Source organism: Xiphophorus couchianus, chromosome 2 (assembly GCF_001444195.1).
Source record: "Xiphophorus couchianus chromosome 2, X_couchianus-1.0, whole genome shotgun sequence".
NCBI classification, from domain to species: Eukaryota; Metazoa; Chordata; class Actinopteri; order Cyprinodontiformes; family Poeciliidae; genus Xiphophorus; species Xiphophorus couchianus.
Genome location: NC_040229.1, coordinates 17,348,335 through 17,373,088, shown reverse-complemented (window position 1 = coordinate 17,373,088; position 24,754 = coordinate 17,348,335). Strand labels below are relative to the sequence as shown.

The 24,754-nt window shown below is 40.8% G+C and overlaps 1 protein-coding gene across 12 annotated transcripts; it reads left to right on the top strand.

Annotated features, from left to right (window-relative positions):
• The first annotated feature begins 458 nt into the window (after positions 1–458).
• Positions 459–24,754, top strand: LOC114158992 (ELKS/Rab6-interacting/CAST family member 1). Of its 12 annotated transcripts, none has more exons than XM_028041008.1 (22): positions 459–635; positions 2,172–2,727; positions 3,256–3,444; positions 7,951–8,242; positions 8,469–8,596; positions 8,727–8,804; positions 8,882–9,037; positions 9,130–9,297; positions 9,378–9,545; positions 9,623–9,760; positions 9,844–9,984; positions 10,124–10,264; positions 10,841–11,034; positions 11,402–11,413; positions 12,791–12,926; positions 13,033–13,164; positions 13,419–13,472; positions 18,970–19,130; positions 19,356–19,503; positions 20,545–20,640; positions 21,304–21,489; positions 22,555–24,754. In XM_028041008.1, exons 2-22 carry the CDS (start codon positions 2,182–2,184, stop codon positions 22,690–22,692), a joined length of 3,402 nt encoding a protein of 1,133 aa, XP_027896809.1. In that variant the 5' UTR covers positions 459–635; positions 2,172–2,181; the 3' UTR covers positions 22,693–24,754. The 12 variants fall into 12 exon arrangements, with proteins under 12 accessions (XP_027896809.1, XP_027896817.1, XP_027896791.1 ...); XM_028041016.1 differs by having other exon boundaries at positions 2,073–2,727; positions 8,730–8,804; XM_028040990.1 differs by having other exon boundaries at positions 2,073–2,727.

The window sequence follows — 24,754 nt, the reverse complement described above, 5'->3', positions numbered from 1 at the left end:
GAAGGAGGGATGGGATTAGGGTTTGGAAGAAAGGTTGGAATTAGGGCTGGAATTAGGGTTGGAGTTAGGGTTACATTAATTGAGTGAAGGGCTAAAATTGAGTGAAGGGCTAAAATAACTGCCAATATGTTGACAATGGGAAAACCTCGATTTCTAAAGGTGGTACTTGTGTAATAAAGTTGGAGAAAATTCTCTAGTAATATTTGAGCGTGAGCACGCTCAAAACTAACACTAGTAATAGCTCACTGTAGCCTATGCCACAGCCCCACAAAGACAACAGATATAGATGCGTAACATTTGTCAGAGTCGACAGATAACTCTCTGTTTCACCGGGTGTCCAGGTTATCTACTGTTCAGTCCACACACATTCAATCAATCCCAAACCACTGTGCAGTCGGGACCGCGCGTTTAAAATTAAAGCGTGGCGAGAAAGGCTCTCGCGAACGCGCACAGCTTGACGTCACTGAGGCGCCCTGGCTCTCCCGAGCCGCTAGTACTGCTGGTAAAAAGATGGGAAAATCAGATAGCCGTTCATCGAAAAATGTAACATAAAATGCCAGCTTTTACCACACCTGTCCGGATGCTAGAAGACTGAGCTCCAGCAGCGATTTGAGCTCCACTAGACAACGAAAAAGGTACTTTGATTGAAGAGGGCTGTCCCCCTCTTTCTTACCTTTAAGCTATTGTGTTAGCGGTAGAAAATAGAGATTTAGCTTGACCACTAAATTTGGGTTGGAGTAGCCTCCATATGTCACAGTGAGCTAACACTAGGTGTGTGCATTCTTTACGTTTGGCCTTTAATAGGCATTTACAAGGCTCATAGGTTTGTAGACGAGCCTGAGAATGAAGGAAAGCTGAAAACGAAGAGAAGGAAAATGGATATGGTTAGATGGGTGTCTCCAAAGCAGCCGCTGTATGTTCCGTGTCGTTGCGAATGAATAAATGTCTAATTCTCCGTTAGTGTATAACATTTTAACGTTGCAAGATAGGACGTCGTCAAATTAAAACATCAGGACCGATTTTTTACTTGCTAATATTTCTATTTTGGATTAACATTTCTCAGCAGGGAAATGATTTTTTTCCTCCCTTGAACGTCCACCATGGACAATCCTCTTTTTTTCCCCTCCCTGCTGCTTTTAAATTAAAGCGTCAGTTCATTGCACAACAATATTCGGATTATTTACATTTGTATGATAAGCAAAATGTCGAGTAATTACAAACACGTGTAGCTTTAATTATAACCAGTTATAGTAGGGTAAAGGTAGAGTTGTCATGATTTATTGTTAATCCCAGCAGGGCTACACCAAGGTTACAAAATTAAAATTACAGCTGACGATGTCCCTAAAGGGCCTTATTTCTTGTTAGATCAGAAACTAATCATGTAACCCAGATTTTAATTAATGAGTTAGCTGATTACACATTTTAATTTTACACTTATTCACACCGTAGACCTTAAAACATCTGCTAAAGACATTTTCTTTCTGTTGTCACTGTAGTGGTATATGTTTAGGGAATATTGAAATATAGGCACAAGGTTAGTGTTTCTGAGTGACTTCGTAATCTATAAATGTCCCTGCCAATTTGTACTAAAATCTAAAGTCTCTATAACAGACCTGCACAGTATTAAGAAGCTTGATTTTTGCCATGATAATATCGGCTCAGATAAATACCCACCACTCCAAATATCTTTGTAGATATAATGATTCTACATGATAAAAGTAAGAAGATTGGTATTGTTAGATTTCTGTCTAAATTAGACTTATCAAGTAGAATAAATGGGGAAAGTACCAAAAGTTTTTTTTTTTTTTTAAACCTATGTATTAAAGGCTACATGAATATCAATGTGACAACAAAACACAATGGTCATACTGCGATCTTAACTTTATACTTATATCTCATTGGTTTTATTTAAAAATGTCACTTTTTGGTGTTGATGTGCACTTTATGAGAAGTGGTTGCTTTCTGTTTGCAGATTTATTTGTAACTCTGGGAAAGTCTTGTCTTCAGTCCCTAAAGTAAAGAGGAGCAGGCTTTTTTAAAAATATCATGAATATTGTGTCCACCACCTGCAGTTGAAGCGGCATCATCGGCAACACTCGACTGTTTCAAGGCAGCGCCACAAGGTCTGAAAGGATTTACCTACATCTGTTCGTCTGTTGGCTCTTTCTCAGTTAGCAGAAGATGTACGGTAGCGCCCGCTCTGTTGGCAGAGGGGATGCCAAAAACGGTGGAGGAAGAGACGGAGGCGGTGGTGGTAATCAGGGATCCGGCCGTTCACCACGCCTCCCTCGATCTCCTCGGATGGGCCACCGACGCACCAACAGCACCGGCGGCAGCGGAGGAGGTCCTGGAGGAGCGGGCGGGAAAACTCTCTCCATGGAGAACATCCAGTCCCTCAATGCTGCGTATGCCACCTCAGGACCCATGTACCTGAGTGATAACGAGGTTGCCATGGCGGGCGACCACATACCCAAAAGTGGTGTGACGGTGACCGCCGCAGGGCGACAAAGGGTGACGTACGGATCGCGAGGAAGCAGCGGTGGAGTCGTGGCTGCTAGCACTCCCAATATCTCCACCACAGTGCCTGCTAACTCAGTGCTGCCAGCAGGCATGATGGCAGGGGATGCGCTGGCGTTCGGGGACCACCACATGGCCTCCACAGTGCCACACTCTCTAAGGCAGGCCAGAGACAACACCATACTCGACCTGCAGGCCCAACTTAAAGAGGTATTTTATAGGACTGAAACCATTAATCAGAATTGATCGATTATTTCAATAATCAACAACTAATTTAATAATTAATTAATTGTTGTCTTGAATATGCAGACAGACAAAAATAACATATTCAGATCAGTAATTAATCCAAAACTGCAAAAAAAAAAAAAATCATACAAATTAAAAACATATTTTTCCTACCCAGACCTCCTCAATTGTCATAGTTTTAGCTTCACTCGATTCAGATTTTCTAAAGGAAGGTTATGGCATTGCATTTTAGGTGATAAAATGTTCATTTTCTTTTAAAAAGTTTTTGTCTTATTTGCATCTTTTAATGTATTGCTAATATTGTATAAAAAAGGCTCAAGTGGGTAAATGAAAAATCTGTAGACTGTGCCTTTTTTTTATTCGATTAATCATCTTAATAATCGATTTCTGAACTAATTGTTAGTGACAGAGTTCTTCTGCCAGTTTGCAGATTTCTTCCATCAAGAACAACAGCTATCTGGATGAGCTTATCACCTTACTCTGTTCTGTCAGGTTCTGCGTGAGAACGAGTTGTTGCGGCGAGAAGTGGAAGTGAAGGAGAGCAAGCTGAGTTCCTCCATGAATTCCATCAAAACCTTCTGGAGCCCGGAACTGAAAAAGGAGCGAGCCCTCAGGAAGGACGAAGCTTCCAAGATCGCCGTTTGGAAGGAGCAGTATCGCGTTATTCAGGATGAAGCACAGGTGAGCGTTTCAGTCTCTGATCTCAAGTTCGTTTTCTCTGCTTCAAATCATCACTTTTTAAGATGGGGAAAAAACATTTCAGTCAGTGTTCCGGCTTTCACTTTCATTATTCTCCCCATGTATATGTTTAAAAGCTGGTTTTGAACATCTAGTTAATCCTCTTACGTGCAGCTATATTCTCATGCTTTGTAGATGAAAGGGATGTAAAATTTAATGGTGCATTAGCATTTTCGTGTGCTTTGGAAAGTGCTGGAAGTGGTGAGCATAATAAAATGTAGCATTAAGGCCTATTTAATGTGTGTGTGTATGTGTGTTGTAGTGGTAGTCACAGATGCAGTTGTGTGGATGTAGGACTTTAGATGCCTGCATTGTGTTGAACAAGATGTTTTTGCTCTGAGTTATGGGATGTTTTGATCACAGCTGGTCGGCTCATACAAAGTCTAAGAACACAAGCAGAGAAAACGCAGAAAATGAATCTATATTAAAAACAGCCTGGCTGCTTTCTGCCATCTATAAATGGATGTTAATGCTTTAAGTTCTGCTTTAACAATATTTTTTGCTACCCATTTATTTGCAGGTGTGAGATTCTTACATGATGTTGGCCTTGGGTAAAAATAATACTAATGTTTCATTATATATATATATATATCTTTTTTTTTTTTTTTACCCCTCCAGGGGGTCTTTTGTGGGCTCTAGTGTCCCTTATATGACAGTGGGCTGACAGGAAACGGGGAAGGAGAGGGGGGAAGACATGCGGCAAATATCGTTGGGTCCGGGAGTCGAACCCGCAACGGCCGCGTCGAGGACTCAAGGCCTCCAAATATGGGTCGCGCTAACCAACGGCACGCCCCATGTTTCATTATATTTACACAAAATTTAAAACAAAAATCCAAAACATGACTTAATGTAATTTACTTGCCACAGAAGTCTATAATATTGAATAATACAGTTATGATATTTATAAGATTTGTTTTTATTCAGAATAAGGGAAAAATAAAGTGTAAAACTTGCATAAGTTTTGTAGCTTTGCTCAAATTCTTAAGGGCCGGAGTATGTATTTTTTAAATTCATCACTGGAAATATTTCTAATAGGTGTACACCAATAAATCGGCCCTGATTTCCTTAATTTTGGGCAATCGGCCAATACTTGCATCTGAAACCGATCTTATCCACTGAACTTATCTACTTCCAAAAAAGGTCTGAAATCGGCCTCTGTCCTCTTTTTGAGAGAAAGCTGGCTGACAGGCTGACCCGTCCACAAAGTGACGCCTGCATGTGTATGATTAACAATTGTCACCCAACTGTTGCCAACTTAGCAACTTTGTTGCTATGATTAGTGATTTTTCAGACAAAAAAAATCAGCATCAGCCAAAATTGGAGTCGGTAAGTGAGGCTTTGTGAAAATCCTCACCTATCGGTTGCACCGATTGCCAGAAAACTGCAATCAGTGCACGCTTAGTTTTCAAACAGCTGAATTAGTTTTTCTTTTAAACTGAGACAAAATGACAGCAGCCTTCTTTTATCATCTGGTGGTCTGCAGCAACAGGTGGGGGAGGGGCAGTGCTTCATAGAGCAGGAGAAAAGCAGTTAGTGACACTTTTATCTCATTTGAATATCTCATTAAAAATACTTTATGCATTGTATGACATAAGATTTTTGTGTCTTTTAAAACTGAAACCTTTTCAAACTTTGATGTAATCTTCGTAGCAGACAAGCTGCAACAAAAACCGTAGATCTATAACTTTAGTAATGTGCGTTATGCTGAATATGATGTATTGATCCCAGCTGTTGGGATCTATTACATTTTTTCTCAGATGTGTAGTGTGAATGTACCTTTCCTCTGGCTTGCAGTCTTTTAATGAGAAAATACAGGAAGTGTCAAAGCAAGTGGAGTTCACTCTGGCTACGCGAAGCCCAGAGGAGCACTCTGCCGCTCTGCACTGCTGGTCAGCTGGCTTAAAGGCTGCTCCTGCATCTTTTCTTAGTCTCCAGTAAACGTAATTTTATAACTATGAATACAGTCATGTTATAGAAATGAAAGGAGCACCACCTATTCCTCATATGAAGATCACACAGTTTTACAACTACATTTGATAACTTATGAACTTACTTAAGAATCCTGATTCTAAAATTTAATATTTAAAAATTTTATATTTAAAGTATGCAGTAGGAATTTTACATCAGCCAGAGTGATGTATTTAATAATGCTAACGTAACAAACACATTTGAAGCAAAAAAAAAAAAGCCTTTGTTGTCAGGATTGTGGAAATTAGGTTTCATTAACGAAGACAAATCGTCTTTGTTTAACTGTGACTGTTAATGGATGGGCCACCTCCTGTGTAATTCGCTGCTTTCGCCCCTGCTGACTCACAGAATCCTGCTCCAGACTAATTCCCAGTTCTGCCCGACCAGCGCAGGGCTAATCAGCGGGTGCTTTAATTTAAAGATGTCAGCTTTCAAACGTCTGCCTCCGCCTCCCACGCTGGCATGCACGGAGACACAGAAAGGCACGGACACTGATTACGGCTTTGTGGTAAACTGCAGGCGTCGTCCTGGAAGGAGGCCCAACTGAATGAGCATATTTGCAGTTTCATATTTGCTGCTTGTGTACAATTCTTCCTCTCTTTTGCGGTTACTTATGTTTATTTGAGTACTTAATTTCATCCAAATCATGTTTTGCTTCTCTAGCAAAATAGCAAATATAATTTGGTGTTAAGATGAGTTTAGGTGGCGTATATGTGTGTTTTCTCTCACACACCTGACTGTTTTCTCCCCTCAGGCAGTGAGGGTGAGAATATGGGGACTGAGGAAGGGAGAAGGTGTGTATGTCTGTGTGTGTGTAGGTATATCAGCGAGAGAAGCGGGGCGGTGGTGGCTCGGTGCAGTGAGTCAGCCTTAGTCACGGTGCAAGGAGGGTGATGGAAAGGGATGGTTGGTGAGAGGATAGGCAGGAGGAGAAGGGAGTGTGTGTGGAAGGTGTTGGACAGTGAGTCGGGAGGAGAGCGATGTGCACTGGTGGAGGGTGAAGGACGGATTGACAAAGGAAGGGAACAGGGAGGGGTCAGGACGACGGAGAAAAATGAAGCCAGACACTGACTTCTCTTTTTGTTTGGTCTTCTGAAAAACGCTCGCAGCTGGTTCAGACCAGAGCGTAACACTGCCTCGTGTTACGGCCTCGTAGCAGCTCTGCCAAGTGCCGTGGCGTCAGATGCTGCAAACAATGCAACACTACACTGGGCCGATTGTGTTTCACCTCTTGTATTTCTCAGGGCAAGAAATGCAACACTGTCCACAGAGCGAGACCCAGAAAGAGGAATCAGTCAAGGCAGGGCTAAACGTATGATAAAAGATATTTTTAAACAGAATTTGACACAGTCATATTGTCATGGTAACCGGTACCGCACCTCCTGTTCATTGACATCTGGCACCAGAACCCCTGCATGGAGTTAGTATAGAAAATAGTTGAACAGATAGGTATTACCATGTCTTTACATGATAATACCATCAGTTCTCATTTACCTTGTGTTAGTTTAGTTTATTTTACACAGTTAAAATACAGATCAAAGATATTAAGAAAAAAAAACAGTTCAGGAAAAGCAAAAGCCCAATAGAAAAATACATAAAGTGACCCAAGAATACAATCAATCCTTTATCAGTTGATTTATAAACGTATATAGAATAAAATAAAAACACATATGCAACAATGAAAAAGTGACAATCATAATTATTTAAGTACAGCTTCAAATAACATTGAAACTATTTTTACAGAATGCCTTTTACCAAGTGTGAAAAGTTATTTTGAACTTTGCACAATGTTCTGTCATCTCAATCTTTTATTTTATTTTTTTAAAATGCCTACATAAAAAAACCACTAAATTATCCTTTTGAATGTTATTCTATGGGACACGGTGGTAATCTCCCCCTGCCAGCTAAGAAAGGTTGATGGAATCAACTAACTCTCTCACTCTTGGTTACCTAGCAACTAACTCACTCTTTGGTCACCTGGCAACAACCTGTTGAGTAACTGGCACAGCAGCAGTTTTAGGTTTCACTTTGTGTTTCATAACTGCTTAAAAATAAACAACGATGTGAAGTGAAAATTGTGGATAAAAAAGGAAGGGTCAAACATCCAGTTTGGTAAAATTTCAGATATTTAAAACAAAAAACTAATCAGTAATTATCAATAACGACAATTATTCATGTTGACGGATATGAAATGCTTATAGTGATATGTTTTCCAGTCATATCGTCCAGTTCTTCAGTCAGATAGCCTCTGACTGAAGATGTTCTGTTTTATAACAGTCTCATGATGAAGAGGATGATCAGTTAGAATAGTTGCCAGAACAGAACCAGCCTTAATTTTTTAGTTTTTTACTTCAAAAATCTTGGTCGTCTTTTTAAGGGACGAAACACACCAAATATTTTTGCATTTTCACAAAATGACAAAATTGAAAAAATATTTTTAATGAAGGTGGATGAAGCCTAAATGGACATGTCTGCCCCCAGCACCTCCAGATGACTGTTCAAGCCCTTCAGGACGAGCTGAGGATCCAGAGGGACCTGAACCAGCTGTTCCAGCAAGACCCCGCCAGCCAGGGAAGGGAGCTGGCCCTCACATCTGAACCCACGGAAGAGAACTACCGGAGGCTACATGCTGAACACGAGAGGCAGGCCAAGGAGCTCTTCCTCCTGAGGAAGACGCTGGAAGAGATGGAGCTGAGGATTGACACACAGAAGCAAACCTTGGTCGCCAGGGACGAGTCCATCAAAAAGCTTCTGGAGATGCTGCAGAGCAAAGGTGGGTTTTAGAGACGTTTAGGTGTGTTTCATAAAATAAATCTAGTTGTTGTCCAGAGACATAAAAACGGTAAAAGTTTGGAATTACAAAAGTCTTAGACATAATTTTTTCTTTCTTGTCTATGTTTGAACTGATTATCTGATTACTGGACAAAAACTGTCCCACTATGCTTATGCTCACTGATTATCTGTGTGTTTTTGTTTGCTTGTGTGTGTGTGAGACACAGCTCCATCTGCCAAAGCGTCAGAGGAAGACCAGGAGAGGACCAGGAGGCTGGCTGATGCAGAAATGCACCGGCATCACCTGGAGAGTTTACTGGACCAGAGAGATCGAGAGATTACCGCCCTCAGAGAGGTAAGGCCCACATCAGCGATCCTGACTCTAAATGGCACATTTGTTGTATATTTTCCAACATCTTCCAGCTAATTTTAAAAAATGTTGGGTTTTTTTCAAGTAAAATCCCTTTTTTACATTTCTGATCCAGCAGGAGCTTCATCGTCGCTACGAAGGAACTCCAGAGTCCACCAAAACAAAGGCTTTACAGACTGTTATTGACATGAAGGTGAGAGTTTAACTGTTTCTAAGCAATCAGCTTCGCCACATCGTGCTTCCACTGGTGACCAACTTTAAATACTCAAGGATGCAAAAATCAACTCCATGGAGCGGAGCCTGAGGGACATGGAGGAGGAGCTACTCATGATGAAGTCCAACGGACTTCTGAGCTGCGAGGAGCGGCAGGAAGAGATGAAACAGATGGAGGTGTACCGCAGTCACACCAAGTTCATGAAAAACAAGGTGAGAGACGGAACCAGTTCGATTTAGCTTCGCTCAGATATATAAAAGTTTGTCCTCCAAGTCTCCTGAGTTAAATTCTTTCTGTTTTTCAGATGGAGCAGGTGAAGCAGGATCTCTCCAGGAAGGACTCTGAGCTGCTGGGTTTGCAGACTAAGCTTGAGACCTTAACTAACCAGTTCTCAGACAGCAAACAGCACATCGAAGTCCTCAAGGAGTCTCTCACCGCCAAGGAGCAGCGTGCTGCCATCTTACAAACAGAAGTACAACAAAAGCCCAAAAGAAACCAATCGCTCATTATTTGGTAAATTCTTTTTAATGCACGTTGTATTTGTTTTGCCAGGTTGATGCCTTACGCCTGCGCTTGGAGGAGAAGGAGGCAACTTTGAATAAGAAGAGCAAGCAGATCCAAGAAATGTCCGAGGAGAAGGGAACCCTGAACGGAGAAATCCATGACCTGAAGGACATGCTGGACGTTAAGGAGCGCAAAATTAATGTGCTGCAGAAAAAGGTAAAGTTAAAAATGTGCCATGCGGTGTGCCTCCTGTGGTGGATGTCTGCTTCACTGACATTGCATTTGCTTTGCAGATTGAGAACTTGCAAGAGCAGCTGAGGGACAAAGAGAAGCAGATGAGCAGCTTAAAGGAGAGGGTGAAGTCCTTGCAGGCAGACACTTCAAACACAGACACGGCGCTCACAACATTGGAGGAGTCTCTTGCGGAAAAGGTACGTTTACATCTTCCGGACGGCTGCTGTAATTCCACCTTTATGTGGAAAGGTCTTTTTGATTGTTTCTCTTGTGTTTTCAGGAGCGAATCATCGAGCGTCTGAAGGAGCAGCGGGACAGGGACGACCGAGAGAAGACGGAGGAGCTAGACTGCTCCAAGAAGGAACTGAAAGAGCTGAAGGAGAGGCTGAGCTTACTGCAGGGAGACCTGTCAGACCGAGAGGTGAGGAACAGATGGAGGAACACTCTCTGTTCTGCTGGGACTCTAAAAATACACACAGAACATCTTTCTTTTTTAGATGAGTCATTGTGTTTTCAGTTTCCTCCTGCTTGATTATCTCAAATCTCTCTTTTGCGTGCAGACCTCTCTGTTGGACCTGAAGGAGCACGCTTCATCTCTAGCCTCTTCAGGACTCAAGAAAGACACCAAACTCAAGAGTTTGGAAATAACCTTGGAGCAGAAGAAGGAGGAGTGCCTCAAACTGGAGAACCACCTAAAGAGAGTGAGCTAACAAATCACAGCGTGACTCGAATCTGCTTTTGTGCCCATATATGAACCTATATCTGGCTTTTTCATCGCAGTCTCAACGATCTGCTTCTGATCTGTTCATCCCCATAAATATAAGATCTTTGGTACTTCCAAAAGTGGAACTAAATCAGATACATATCCGATTGTTTTCAAAGTGCTTGAACAGTCAGATGCATCGTAATTCAAAAAAAGCCAGACGCAGTAAATCAGAATGTAAACAAGGGCTTAAAATTACGAACTTATGTAAGAAGTATGTGAAAATCTGTCTGCTCCCATTGCTGAATAAACTTTAGAATTGATCCTTCAACGACTCCACCCATTGTTACTTATGTAAACAATGTGCTGCTGTGTGATGTCAACGTTCTTCTTTTGCACATGCAGGTCGCTTTGGGGACGTAAACCTTTCAAACAGAAGTCTCATTGCAGGCGATCTTAATTAGTGTGAACGACCAAGCAAAAAAAAAATTATTTAATCAAAAAATGAGAATTGTGCAGCAGTGTGAATAACCATCTGGTTCGTTCTTACTGACATGAATGTGATTCTTGTTAGGCTCAAAATGCGGCACTGCAAGCTCAAGCCAACACAGAGCTGGCGGAGCGCATCAGGAACCTGGAACAGGAAGTGGTCCGACACAGGGAGGATTCTGGAAAGGCTCAGGCGGAGGTGGACCGCCTCCTCGAGATACTTAGAGAAATGGAGAACGAGAAGAACGATAAGGACAAAAAGATCAGTGAGCTGGAGAGGTGGGTTATCTGTGGTGTTTGATGAACACAAATGAAGCTTCTGCCTGTCCCAGCTGGAGTTTCTCAGTTTGATTCCAGGTGGTCAGAGCGACGAGAACACATGTTCACATTCAGACGAGAGGCTGTTTTAAGTCCCAGTCACTCAGATCTATGCAAGCTGACATGCATCTTCTAGTTCTGCAGCATATTTCTGATTCAGCATTTCATTTAACTTGCTAATTTTTAGCGTCTCTTTCTAAAAAAAAATTGAATTATCAGATGTTCCTCTTTTTCTTCCTTCCTAATGTTTCCATATGTTCAGTTTCTTAGCCTGAGTCTCTTTTCTCTTTACTGCTTTCTTTGCACTGGACATTTCTTACCTCACCAGTTTGGCCTCCAGGTTAGTACGTGCTCTTTTCTATCTGCCTGACTCCCCTCTCTCTTTATCTTTTATTTCTTTCCTCCTCCCTCCTTCTGTTTCTCTTTATTTTTTTTACTGGGCTCTTCTTTACATTTATGTTCATGATTCCCCTTTATCCTTCTCTGGTTTTAACTTTAAATCAAATCTGACATTGATGCTGTTGACTGGAGGAAAAATGTTGCCAAAGCAACTGTAAGGATCTGTTTGTACACAATTTTAGAGTAAACTTTTCATTAGACCATGTTCCTGTACGTCTGTTTTAATCTGGAAATAATTTTTATTTACATCCTTCATCTGACTAAAACAGAATGAAATTAGATTTGATCATTATCCATTCTACAGAGATTTCCAGACTTTTATTCCTTATTCCATTATGTAAAATATAAAAATCTGAATTTCTCAATGTTTATATTCATTTATATTTAGGTGATCTGTGTTTGTTTTTACCACATCAAAACATTAGTTGTTGTCCCTTATTAATCAGTTGTTCACAGATAAATATTCAGAATGTAAAATGGACTATTTCAACACCTTTTTTTAGTTTCTAGATGCTTAGCTCTGGGTTTCAAACTGAATCCAAACTTTTTGAACTGGGTTTGGTTTTTAATGCTTGGGAAAGAATATAAACTCACCGGTTTTTTGTTTTGTTTTGTTTTTTTAAATGAAGGTATCACTGCTCATAATGTGATCTAAAGTTAATTGTAATTTATTTCTGATCATCTGAGATGTATGTTTTAAGTATTTTTTAGATATATATTTATTGTTTACATTGTATCAAAATTTAAGAGAAAATGAACAAATGACAAAAGTTTGCTCATTACTTCACTGCAAAATCATAAACCAGTTTTCAGACAGCAGGGATTAAAAATGGATAATAAAACCCAACTATGGTGTTCATAATTATTCATAATGTCACAAAAACGGAACAGAAGCAAAGATGTTTGTGCAAATACAAAATTTTGAAATTGTTAAAATCTTGCTGAAAACCATCAAATGTCAGATTTGCATGTTCTTTTTGTTTTACCGTTTTATTCTTTACAAAGTATACTGAACCATTATATTTGAGCTTTTACTATGTGTATTTACATGATCATTAATTCATAAAAAAGTCATATTCCTGGTCATCCTGTCAGCAGGTATTTAATTTTTTGTTTATATTTAAACCCATAACTTCTTTAATATGAAGTATTTAATGTACGTAAAGATAAAAAGGGCGGTCCATGTAATAAATCTGGGGGTTTTTTGTGCAAAGAAACTTTCGCCATATAATTAGCAAAGTATTTAACAGCTTTAGATTTAAATATCAGATATCCTGTCGGTGTTTTTGCAGGAGTTAAGCATATTTTGTCTTTGTAGGCAAATGAAGGACCAGACGAAAAAGGTGGCCTCCCTGAAGCACAAGGAGCAGGTGGAGAAGAGCAGGAATGCTCGACTGATGGAGGAGGCCAGGAAGAGGGAGGACAACCTGTCCGAATCGTCCCAGCAGGTGAAGGTGAGGCTTGTTTCTGAATTGCTTGGGCTTGAATGCAGTCTGCAGGAAATGCACCCTGTGACGTCGCGTCGGCGTCTAACAAAGCAAAATCTTCGCTGGTGTGAAGGACACTCTGCGTCAGAAATCAGAGCGCATTGAGGAGCTGGAGGAGGCTCTGAGGGAGAGCGTTCAAATCACTGCTGAGCGAGAGATGGTGCTGGCGCAGGAAGAGGCTGCTCGATCGCTGCAGGAAAAACAGGTAATTAAGCACACACACTAACACACACACACACACACAAGAGAGACAAGTCAGTATTAGTCAACCAACAGAAGCAGCCGCTGCTACATTTCTAAACATTCCTCCAGAAGTCTTTCTCTTTCACCTGCGTGGTGTTAATCACTCTCTTTGTCCTGCCTCCTCTCTTCTGGCTTCCTCTTCTTCCTCAGTTCCTTTATCTTTGCTTGTCATTTTTTTTCTTGTCTTCTTTCTGCTACACAACCGCCTCTCCGAAGCACTCACTCAAACCAATGCATGAGTCCAACCTCTCCCACTTTAAGTGGTCTAAGGTACGAGTCCAGTGTGTGTGATCTCCATCAGTGATCAGCAGCTCCGTTAAAAACAACACTTCTACAAGTCATGCAGTCTCGTGCAACGCTTTCTCTAGAGGTTGTTTTTTGGTCTGTGTGGAAGCTTTCAGATTGATGTTCAGACTGCATGGATTTGTAAAGTGTTTGTGTCGTTTCCAGCCCATGTAGATGGGATTATGTTTACCTGCTGTTTGCTTGTAAAGTAATGTTCCTAGGCAGAGGGTTCACTTACACTGCAATGCAAACGTGTTCATGCTTCTTGGATTTTCCCATATTTTATCATGACTCAACCACAAACTTCAGTGTCTTGTAGAGCGGAAACAATTAATCGTATTAGTTGATTGTTGAAATAATTGTCAACTAATTTAGTAAGTGGTGAATCATTAATTGGATATATTCAGACTTTAAAAAAAGGTCATTTACTGAAAGAACAGCATACTCAGAACAGCAATGAAGTAAAAAACTACAGAAAATACATACATTTGGCGCTTGAGATAGATGAATCTTTGACCTCAAGTGGCATACTTATAGCTTTACCTCGTTCAAATTCTATACATACAAAATCTGCTATTAAGCTCCTTTTTCTTTCCAATTATTAATTGATTAATAGAAAAAATAGTCAAGCACTGTTTAAGTCAAGCAGGAAGGGCTGAGCTTTCCACATGTTGATGCTGCATGTGCATTGTTTTGCTATAAATTATCAAGTATTCACTAGAGGAATGCTGTTATTGCATTTTAGGCAATAACATGGTTCATATTTTTTTAATTTAACAACAGAAATTAATTATTTGTTTCCATCTTTTAATGTATTCTTATAATGTTGTACAAAAAAGGCTTACTTGGTTAAATAAAAAATGTGCAGAATGTGATAAATGTTTTATCCGATTAATTGTCAGAATAATCAATTTCTAAATTAAATGCAAAAATGTTGCGCTGTGGAAAACTAACCCTACACATCAAACTGTCCCTTCCTATGAGAATGTATGGTGGTGGCAGTATCATGCTGCGGTAGTGCTTTTTTCAGCATTCGTAGGTGGTTCTATAAAGTAATGTCTCATGAAGATTGGCTATATATGCAGTTTTCAGATTTCTTATGTGCAAAATACTTTGAAATCAAGCTTTTACTTGACAATCGTTTCTCTTTCTTGTTGTCCCATCACACAAAACCCCCAAAACATGTTTAAGGTTTGTGGTTGTAGCATTGGCATAATGTGGAAAAGTTTGTTGGGTATGAAAGCCTTTGTGCGGCACTGTATTCATTAGTTGGCCAGTGAATGAAGATGAACTATTCAACTTTTCTCTAGTTTGGTGAATTCTTGAAAAACAAAAACAAAAAAACACTTGAGAGCTCATCTCATTTGCTTTGGCAGGATGTTTGTTGTCACCCCTCCGGATCAGATTTCCACCCAGCCGTGTCCCCCTCCAGGTTTCAAACGTTGCTAAAATATCTGAGGCACTTCTGAACACAATAAAGAGGACTGCTGCTGATGTGGAAGGGTTATTTTAGTCGATCTTCATCGCTGCATTAATGTTGGTCTTCTTTTCTTTCTTTGATTGCTTGGATCTCTGTTCAGTTGCATTCAGAGGTTAAAGGGATAGTTGGATATTTAATATGTGAGGTTATCAGAGGAAGTTTCCTTACCTGTTATAGAAACGTCACAGCTGAAGAGTCGGATTGATGCAGCTCCAACAACCTTCACTGAGATTGGTTGAGAAAACAATCTGAACAACCTTAAGAGTTTATTGGACATTTATAATGGACTAATATATGAATATTTTCAGAGTTGTTTTAAGAGATGCACAGATCTTTTGATTTTTCGATTCCTTATTCTGTGAGGCTTCGACCTGCCGACACTAAGTTTAACCGTTTCTACTAAACGTCTTTTGTAAAACAAAACAATGGCTTCATCAGAAACTGGACAGACCAGATTGCAGTGTTGTCCCTCTCTCTCTGGGAATCACCTAGGGCAGAAAAACCCTTCAGACAAATCTGCTTGTGGAAAATTGCAGCGCATCTCCTATATTGTTTTTTTTCTCATTAACTTTTCTATTGGCAGTCTGGGAAAGTTAGAAGAGCACCATATCACAAAATGTCTTTGATTTACTATTGTTAGAATTATTATTAGGCCCGAGCAGCAAAGCGCTGCGAAGGCCTATTGTATCTGTACTGTTTCTTCTTATTATTACGATTCTGCCCCCCTAAAGAGGAGCCTTTTTGGGGCTTTATCATATTCAAAAACTCACCAAACTTGGCGGTCGCGACTAGAAAATTAAAAAATTTTGAATTTTAAGGTTGTCACAAAAATCGCAAAATAAATTGCTCAACGGTGGCAACTAGCAATTTTCTGTTGACACAATGGTATGAACGTACTTCATCGTAGAGACATGAAATTTGGTACACTTGTAGAGCTCACCAAAAGACTCAGAACTTACATTTAATGTTATAAGCCAACTATCACAGGAAGTCGGCCATTTTGTATTGAAAGTCCATTTTTGACCTCGATTTTGACGTTTACAGCCTTCGTATTTGATCGAACTCCTCCTAGGGATTTCGATTGATCGGCTTCAAACTTGGTCAGTCTGATCATAAGGCATGTCTGATTTAAAGTTATCAAATTGGTGAGTTTTGGAGCATGTTGAAGGGGGGTTAGCAGGGGTCAAAGTTCACCTACTCGCCATGAAACACGAAACTCTTATATTTCCTATACAAAAACACATAGAGGGACCAAACTTTCAGTGATTGATCGTCATCAGGTGTCCTACAGTACCCTATGGTCAAATGATGACATCACTTAGGCCACGCCCCCTGAGAACAGGAAGTGTCATGTTTTACTGTGAACGGTCGCTATCTTAGTCCTTTGACCTAATCAACATGAAACTGTGTCCAGAGACAGAAAACATGTTGGTGTGTTGAGGATTCCAACCCCGACTGGCTTTGACATAGCAGGTGGGCGTGGCGGCGCGGCGAAGTGACCTGTAACGCCGTTGCCATACGTTTGGCTCTGAATTACACAATTTCGGGCCCAGCTGCTCCAAACTCACTAAGATGGATCCTTATCCACCTGCCGACAGAAATTCATAACAAAATTTGGTGGCGTGGCCTAATTTCTCTATAGGGCCCCCTAGAGTATTTTAAATGAACAGCCCCAAGCCATGCTTTAACCTAGAATTACGAAACTTGGTACACATGTGTATCTTGTCAGGACGTACAAAAAAGTCTCTTAGAGCCATGCTCTAAACCCAACAGGAAGTCGGCCATTTTGGATTGAAGGTCCATTTTGGGCCCTATTGTGGCCGTTTACAGCCTTTGCATTTGATCGAACTCCTCCTAGGGATTTCGATTGATCGGCTTCAAACTCGGTCAGTCTGATCATAAGGCATGTTTGATTTAAAGTTATCAAATTGGTGACTGTATGAGCTTGCTGAAGGGGGGATGCCAGGGGTCAAAGTTCACCTACTCGCCATGAAACACGAAACTCTTATATATCCTGCACAGAAACTCACAGAGACACCAAACTTTCAGTGATTGATCATCATTAGGTGTCCTAAAAGACCCTGTGGTGAAATTATGACATCGCTTAGGCCACGCCCCCTGAGAACAGGAAGTGTCATGTTTTACTGTGAACGGTCGCTATGTTAGCCTTTCGACCTAATCAACATGAAACTGTGTCCAGAGACAGAAGACATGTTGGTGTGTTGTGGATTCAAGCCCTGACCGGCTGCGATGAAGCAGCTGGGTGTGGCGGCGTGGCGAAGTGACCTGTAACGCCGATGCCATACGTTTGCTTCTAGGTTCCACATGTTTCGACCGAGCTGCACCAAACTTGGCCTGAGTGATCCTGGTGTGATGCCTGAAAATTCTATGTCATCATATTATGACGTCATCTAAGCCCCGCCCCCTCAGAACAGGAAGTGCTGTTTTTTTCCTTGGAAACTTTCATCTATGGCTCTCTTGACCTAATCAAGGTGATTCTGTGTTGGATGACAGATAGGAAGTTGGTCTCGCTTGTTTTAAAGTGCCAAGAGTTTTCAATGGCGGCAACGCCGTTCGTATACGTTTGCCTCTACATTCCACATATTTTGACCGAGCTGCATCAAACTTGGCCTGAGTGATCCTGGTGGGATGCCCGTCGATCCTACGTCATCATATTATGACGTCATCTAAGCCCCGCCCCCCCAGAACAGGAAGTGCCGTTTTTTTCCTTTAAAGCTCTGTTTATGGCTCTCTTGACCTAATCAAGATGATACGGATGATAAACTCTGTCAATGCTCGCTGCTGGCTGAACCGTGTGGGCGTGGCCAAATGGCGAATATCAGTCCCTCGCCATATGCATACGTTTGGCTCTAATTCACACATAGATCATCCGATTGGCGCCAAACTTGATATGTATGACCTTTGTTCACCTCTAAAGAGCCCAACGGGTTTGAAATTTAATTTGACTCCACTGCGCCCCCTAAGTTAATACATCGGCTGTATCTCCTCGATGCATCGACCGATCTGCACCAGATTTTTTGACAGTCGTCGGGGAGCGCCGCCGAACGCATTCACGCGTGTCGCCCGGTGGACGGGCGGGGAAAATGCGCGACAGCTTCTGCAGTGGCTAGCGGCGGCGGTGCTGGAAACTGCGGCAGAGCTTCTGCGGTGGCGAGCGGGCTGCGGCTCTGGAAACCGTGCGAGAGCTTCTGCGGTGGCTGGAACCCCCGCGGTGGCCAATAGGCCGGAGCGGCGCTTGCTGCGAGGGCCGCCCGAGGCTGCTTGCAGCTTTAATTATTATTATTATTTACTGTAACTATAAATTAACTTTATTGTGAATTGTTTAAATCAGGGTGATGTCACACTATGTGTTAAATTCGATTCAACAGGCTTTTAAAAAGCTCTTAAACTGGAGTTGGTGAAACCTGCAGAAACCCTGAATTATCAGAGGTATGAATGACACCTGATGAAATTAAAATTAATTGAACAAACGGTTAATAAAAGATGAATACTTTCCATTGCAAGAAGATTTAAATTAGTCAATGATGGTCTCTTCATAAAACAGCTGTAAAAAATGTACCGTCTTCAGGTCACAAAGCGCCCTCTTGCCACTCTTTTCACAAACTTGCCCTTGTTTTGATTTGCTAAAACTGTGACAGCTGTTTGACTAGTTGTTAGTCTTCCTCACAGCAGTATGACTCCTTTCTCCCACAGGTAGGGAAATGCATTTACAGAACCTCACTTCACACGATCTAAACTGTCCCTTTAACGCACCCTGGAGTAAAACTGTTTCCAGTCTGTATGCAACTGCTTGTATATTTGTTTGCTAGTAACAGTTGTTTACTTTAGTAGGTAATGAAAACAGATTCTACAACTGTCCTTCCCTTTCATCAGTCCATTTATCACTTAGAAACCCCTGTAAGTGTCATTTGCTGGAAAAATGCTTGACACTTGACAACCGTTGATTTCTAGGTATATATGTGTGTGTGTGCGTGTTTCCAGATGGAGGAGCTGCTGGGTGCCATGGAGAAGGTGAAACAGGAGCTGGAGTCCATGAGGGCCAAGCTGGCTTCTACCCAGCAGTCTCTGTGTGAGAAGGAGGCCCACCTGACAACCCTGAGAGCTGAGCGCAGGAAACACCTGGAGGAGGTGCTGGAGATGAAGTAAGACCCACACACACTCACGCACACACACACTGACTGACACACACTTACTAACTCTACAGGGTGGTATAGACTGTAGATTATTGATTGCCGCCTTAATCAAGTAAAATGTCATCCATTTCTGGCTTTTCCCAGTCGGCATGCTGGCTTTGTGCTATAAATAATAGAATATACCTGAGCTATTTGTACAGCTGAGCATCCTGTTGCTTCATCTACATCAAACAGGCAGGAGGCCCTTCTGGCCGCCATCAGTGAGAAGGATGCTAACATCGCGCTGCTGGAGTTGTCGTCCTCTAAGAAGAAGAAGACGCAGGACGAGGTGGCTCAGCTGAAGCGAGAGAAGGACAGGCTGGTGCAGCAGCTCAAGCAGCAGGTGGGGAAACGCCATCTGGGATCAGGAAGGGGAGATGTGACATGTGGAGACAGGAGTTGATCAGGGAGACCTGCGTTTGTACATTCATCTGAAGTTTCACCCGGCGTTTATTAGAAGGGTCACCTCTGTGTCAAATGATGAAGCTGTTTGTAAGAAAATCAACAGTAATAACTGAAAAAAACAAAAATATGCTGTATAATATGACCACAGGTCTGCATATCTTTTGGTGTATTTTATTCTTTCTCCCAAACATTACTTCCATAATGTACTTATTTGTTTAGTTGTTGTAGTAAGTTGTACTTTGGCTTCATTGTTTATGCATTCTCTTACAAGTCTGGTTGTTGTGCATAAGTAGAGTAATAAAAAAAAACAGCTTTAGGGTTTTCTTCACTTGAACCTCCACATTATGTCACCAGGTTACAGAGAGCCACAAAATAATATTAAGCCCACCTTTTACATTCTATTTATGAAAAAAATGCAGCTGTAAATGATTTTGTTTCAGACCAGTGCATCACTTTCTGAACAGAAAGATCAGGTTTCATAAAAAATTTGAAAAATGGGAAGTTCAGTTTGAGTATTTTCCAGATGTAGAAGTGTAGAAAAGGAAAATAAGTGTTTGAAAAAGTCAATTAATTCCTTTTTTTCCTTACATCTGTTATTTTTTCCTTCCTTTGTTTTTGTTTCTATAGAACCTATAAAAATAAAGGTTTTATATTTCAACCCAGCCTTTATCAAGCATAAATTCATAGAAAATTATTTTTTCAAGTTTATAAAGTTTGTATTTTTAGATAAAGAAATGCATAGAAATCCTGGACCTCCCTGCACAAAGCAAAGTGACTGAAGTGAGTCTCTCATGCACTTTGCTGCTGTTATTGTTTTATGGCTTCTCAGATATTTACTAGTTGATTTCTCATCAAAAAGAAACATCTGTAGTACATTTTATAAAAAGCAGTGCTCATATTAACAGCCATGTTTTCTTAAGATGGAGTCAGAAAATGTCACTTCTGATATTTTGAACTTTCCTCTGTTTTTAATCGTCAGACTCAGAACAGAATGAAGCTGATGGCCGACAACTACGAAGATGATCATTTGAAGGCTGCACACGACCACACAAATCACAAACCCTCTCCAGATCAGGTAATCTATTTGACCCGGATCTGATTTGACAACATCTCAGTCGCTGAAAAGATCTTCTCTGAAGCGTCTGTCCAGAAGGTCGGACTGGTGGACGCCATGTAAAGGCAGCAGACGGTTCTTTGTGTCGATGTGTGCTAACCACGTTTTTTCTTCCTAATGCTGCGTCTGGCTAACCTCGTGGTTACCAGGATGATGAGGAGGGTATCTGGGCGTAGCCTGCCTTATGCCCCTCCCCTCTCTTTCACAAACTTTTTGTTCAGAAGGGTGAGCTCGTATAAAGAAAGCCAAACCTTTCACCTTCTCCACCAGCATGTTGATTTTGTTTTTCCTTCATTCATCTGTGGTGCTCTTCATATTGTTTGATGTTGGGTCACATTGTTTGAGAATGGAAGCATTTGTTGTGTGTTGCTCGTGCAGCTTAAGAGTCTTAAATTTGCATGCAGTTTCTATGCTGCTATTTGTTATAAATTTTACTCACTGAATTTTTCTGTTTTTATGATGATACTAAAGCTGTCAGGGACAGATAGCTATGCATGCTGAATTATGACCACTGCAGCTTCATCGTGTGCAAGCACTTGGACCGGATCAAAACTCTTCTTCTGTCATCTTGGATGAGAACAAAAATGCTTCCTCTGACACTTTTCCTCTTCCTCCTCTCTACAGATGATACCCCCTCTTCTTGTCCTGTCCCAGAACCGCAGTAAGCTCAAACTCTACATCGCCCACCTGACAGACCTCTGCCACGACCGAGACCCCAGCATCCTCAGCCAGCTCACGCCTCCGTCTCACTACCACCACAGCGACCCTGAAGACTGGGAGGAGGAACTTCAGAAAATGAGCAACGAACAGGTGCTGGGAGAAAAAAAAAATATCAAAATTTTTAACATTTCAACAATCTTTAATGTGTTTCAGTTGGATTTTTATTTTGACAGATCAATAAAGGTTAATGCATAAATGAGCCCGGATGGAATAATTATATGGGTTTTAATTACATTTTTATTTTTTTAACCAAAGCAAATTTGTAAACTATGCAGTTCTTTAGTATTCTACCCCCTTTTTTCTGTTACCCCTAAATAAATAGCCACCAAACAACTCAATGTGCTAACTAAAACATCCTACAACAATTGAGTTTTGCATCAGTTTTTATTAATCATTTTAATCTTCAGTGTCTTCCTGCTTTTCAATTATTTTTAAGTCACTTTTTTGAGGTGGTGACAAAAAGAGTTCCTGTTGAAATAGTTTTCAGTTGCCATGGCAGCATCTCCAATTAAAGCACACCTTGATGCTGAAAATATCTCTAAAACAATGTGGCAAGCTGAGATTTTCTTTTCCGTTTGTATTTTACTTGGTGTACATTCTGAAAAATCGCCACTAAGTTATTAACATTTTCAAGTGTCAAACATGCAAAACTGAATAAACTTCAGTCCAGGAAGATCACTGGTTTTAAACTTTTAATAGCTGAGTTTTGTCTATTTTATACTTTAAAATAACACTTAGTTTTTTCCTATCCTTCCTTTCTGATTTTGCTCAGGTTTCCTACTCCCACAACTTTGGCCTTTTGTCTTGAACATCTTATATTTTAGTGCCCAGTGTTTCAGCTCCTCTCTATGCTTCTCTATTTGGCATAAACAGGCTGTTGTAACAAATTGTGGAAAGCAGGTCCAGACTTTATGTCCGTGACATAAAAATCACAGGCAGCTGAAATCAGTATCTGAGTTTTTTTTGTTTTTTTTTAAATGAGACTTTGGACTGGATCTGGATATTTGCCACATCTTTGAGGAGCTGAAAAGGTTTTAAAGAGCTGTTTAAAATGTAAAAGTTTAGCTAATAACTCACTAAAACATTCTCAGGGCTGCTGCTTTCAGGGGAGTTAAACAAACTCAAACACTATCCTTTATTTTTCTGTGTTTCCAGTTGAAACGGGAGACTGAGGTGTGTGAGAAGGAGAACGGGGAGCTGCAGGAGTTTGCCAATTCAGTTCTCCAGCAAATCGCAGACTTCTGCCCTGACATCCTGGAACAGGTCGTCAATGCGCTGGAGGAGTCATGCTGACAAATCTGACTTTGGAGTTGAGCAAGCGGAGCCCAGGAAACCCCGACCTCCATCCGAGAAGAAGAGAGCCGGCCGAGGCTTCATCTTCTCCACCCTGCATCAAGTTTTCCAGGAAACTGAAGTGCTTTTCTGTCTCTTATGTCACTCTGAGGTCAGGCTGGCTGCATCAAAATAAGGAAATTCACAAAGCAACACTATGAAGACATGTTTTATTTAGTGCAAATGAGGGAGGAGAACTAAAGCACACACAGTGGGGCGATCTTTATCTTTTAGCGTAGCCGCATTGTAAAAGATGTTCCAGATGAAAGAAGGGAGCCTCACAAAGCCTTACCTCCAGCAGGAACTGACCTTCATGAGGCACTTTTGTCTCAGGCTTTTACCTCTTTTATTCATCTCTCAAGCCTTTCATGTTAAAAGGGGAACACGGGCAGAAAAGCACTTTTTTTATTTCTGGGGGAGCTGCTACACCCAAAGGGAGCAGGGTGGAGTCGAGTTCGGAGGTGAGGCCTTGTTTTCAGTCTCGCGTTACCCATTGCAGCGCCATCAAAATGCCACTTTTTAACTAGAAGAGCTCCTGATGTCCTAGTGTCGGTACGTTACTGCGTCGTCAGTGGCAGTAGAGGGGGATCAAGGCTCAACCTTTCACAGAAGATCTGAGTTTAGTTACTATGTTTATAACCGAGGAGAGGATTTAGAAAAGCTTTTCTTTCATTTCTCGATGGTTTTGCACACAGCGTCCACTTGTTTATGAGGTATGCAATGTTTCTTTTTTTTTTTTTTGAGAACGTTCTCGTGGCCTTGGAGCATGCACAGAGATCAGTACAGGACCTAAATGCAGAGGCTTTTCCGCCTCTGTAATACTGGTGCTATGGCATGATGTAAGAACTGATCCTCATCCAAAGTTTCTAAAGGAGTTCCTTAAAGCCCACATACCGACGGCCCTTTTTTTTGTATGCTCAGATGCCTCTGTTGGTGTTTGTTTCTGTTTGTTTTATTATTCAGGGCTGAGTTTTATAATTACTAAGTGCATTGATTGACATTTACAGAGGAAACGAAAGTCACTTTTCAAGCAGATTTGGACTTTTTAAGATAAGTTTGTAAATAACGTGATATTCAACACGTACAGTAACTGAATAAAAGTAATAACGTGGAAGATGTATCGTGCATTCTTAAAAGACAAAAAAATCTGAAAAGTTCAAAGCAGTGCAGTTGTCTTTAGTGTCTAATTTTGTCTCCCGGGACAAACGTATGTGTGACAGTGCTGCCATAAATTGCAGAAAGTATGTTCTATAGAGAAATATATAAAAATAAGATATATGAAAAGTTTACTGTATCAATATGCATTGAATGTTTGCACAGAATCTCCCAAGAGCGAGTTGCTCTGAACAAAATAAGTGTTCTCAGCGGAAACTGAGGAAAAAAAATAAAGTGTCAAAATAATGTGTGAACTAAAGATGTTTCAAACCGTGTCTATGTGATGGGAGGGTGAATTCTCTTGTTTATTTCTAATCGTCTTTTTCAAATAAATATGCTCGCCAAACGGTGGCGCTATCCTAAGACGCCCATGTTGTCTTTTCTTAGTCGATGGTTTTTGTTGGTAACCCTGATGCATAAAAACGAGCCTCCAGCTGTCGTAGCTCTCCTGCTATCAGTGATTATATTCAGCGGGTGTCAGAGTGAGAACCAAAGACACGGCTGGAGGTCAGAAATGAGAGTTGGATGCTTGTTTTTCTCTGTCAAACTGACTGAAGAGCTGTTTCTTTCCCTTTAGCTCCTTACAGCTGAATTCAAAGATTATTCTAGCAGTGTTTCATTCCCCTTTACTTTGGCCTCGCTTTCCTTTCTTCACTCAACGTCTTTTCTTTTTCCTTCAACTTTTTAACTGGGAACACAGAGCTAATCAAGGGGCTTTAAGTTTGATGTAAGTTTTTGCATTTGTAAAAAAAATTAATAATGTACTGCTGTCTGTTAATGTCAAGAATCAAACTGAATTAAAAAAAAAAAAGACATGTTGGTTATATGGATTTTGTATGTATAGAAAAGAATAAATTATGAGCCTCGT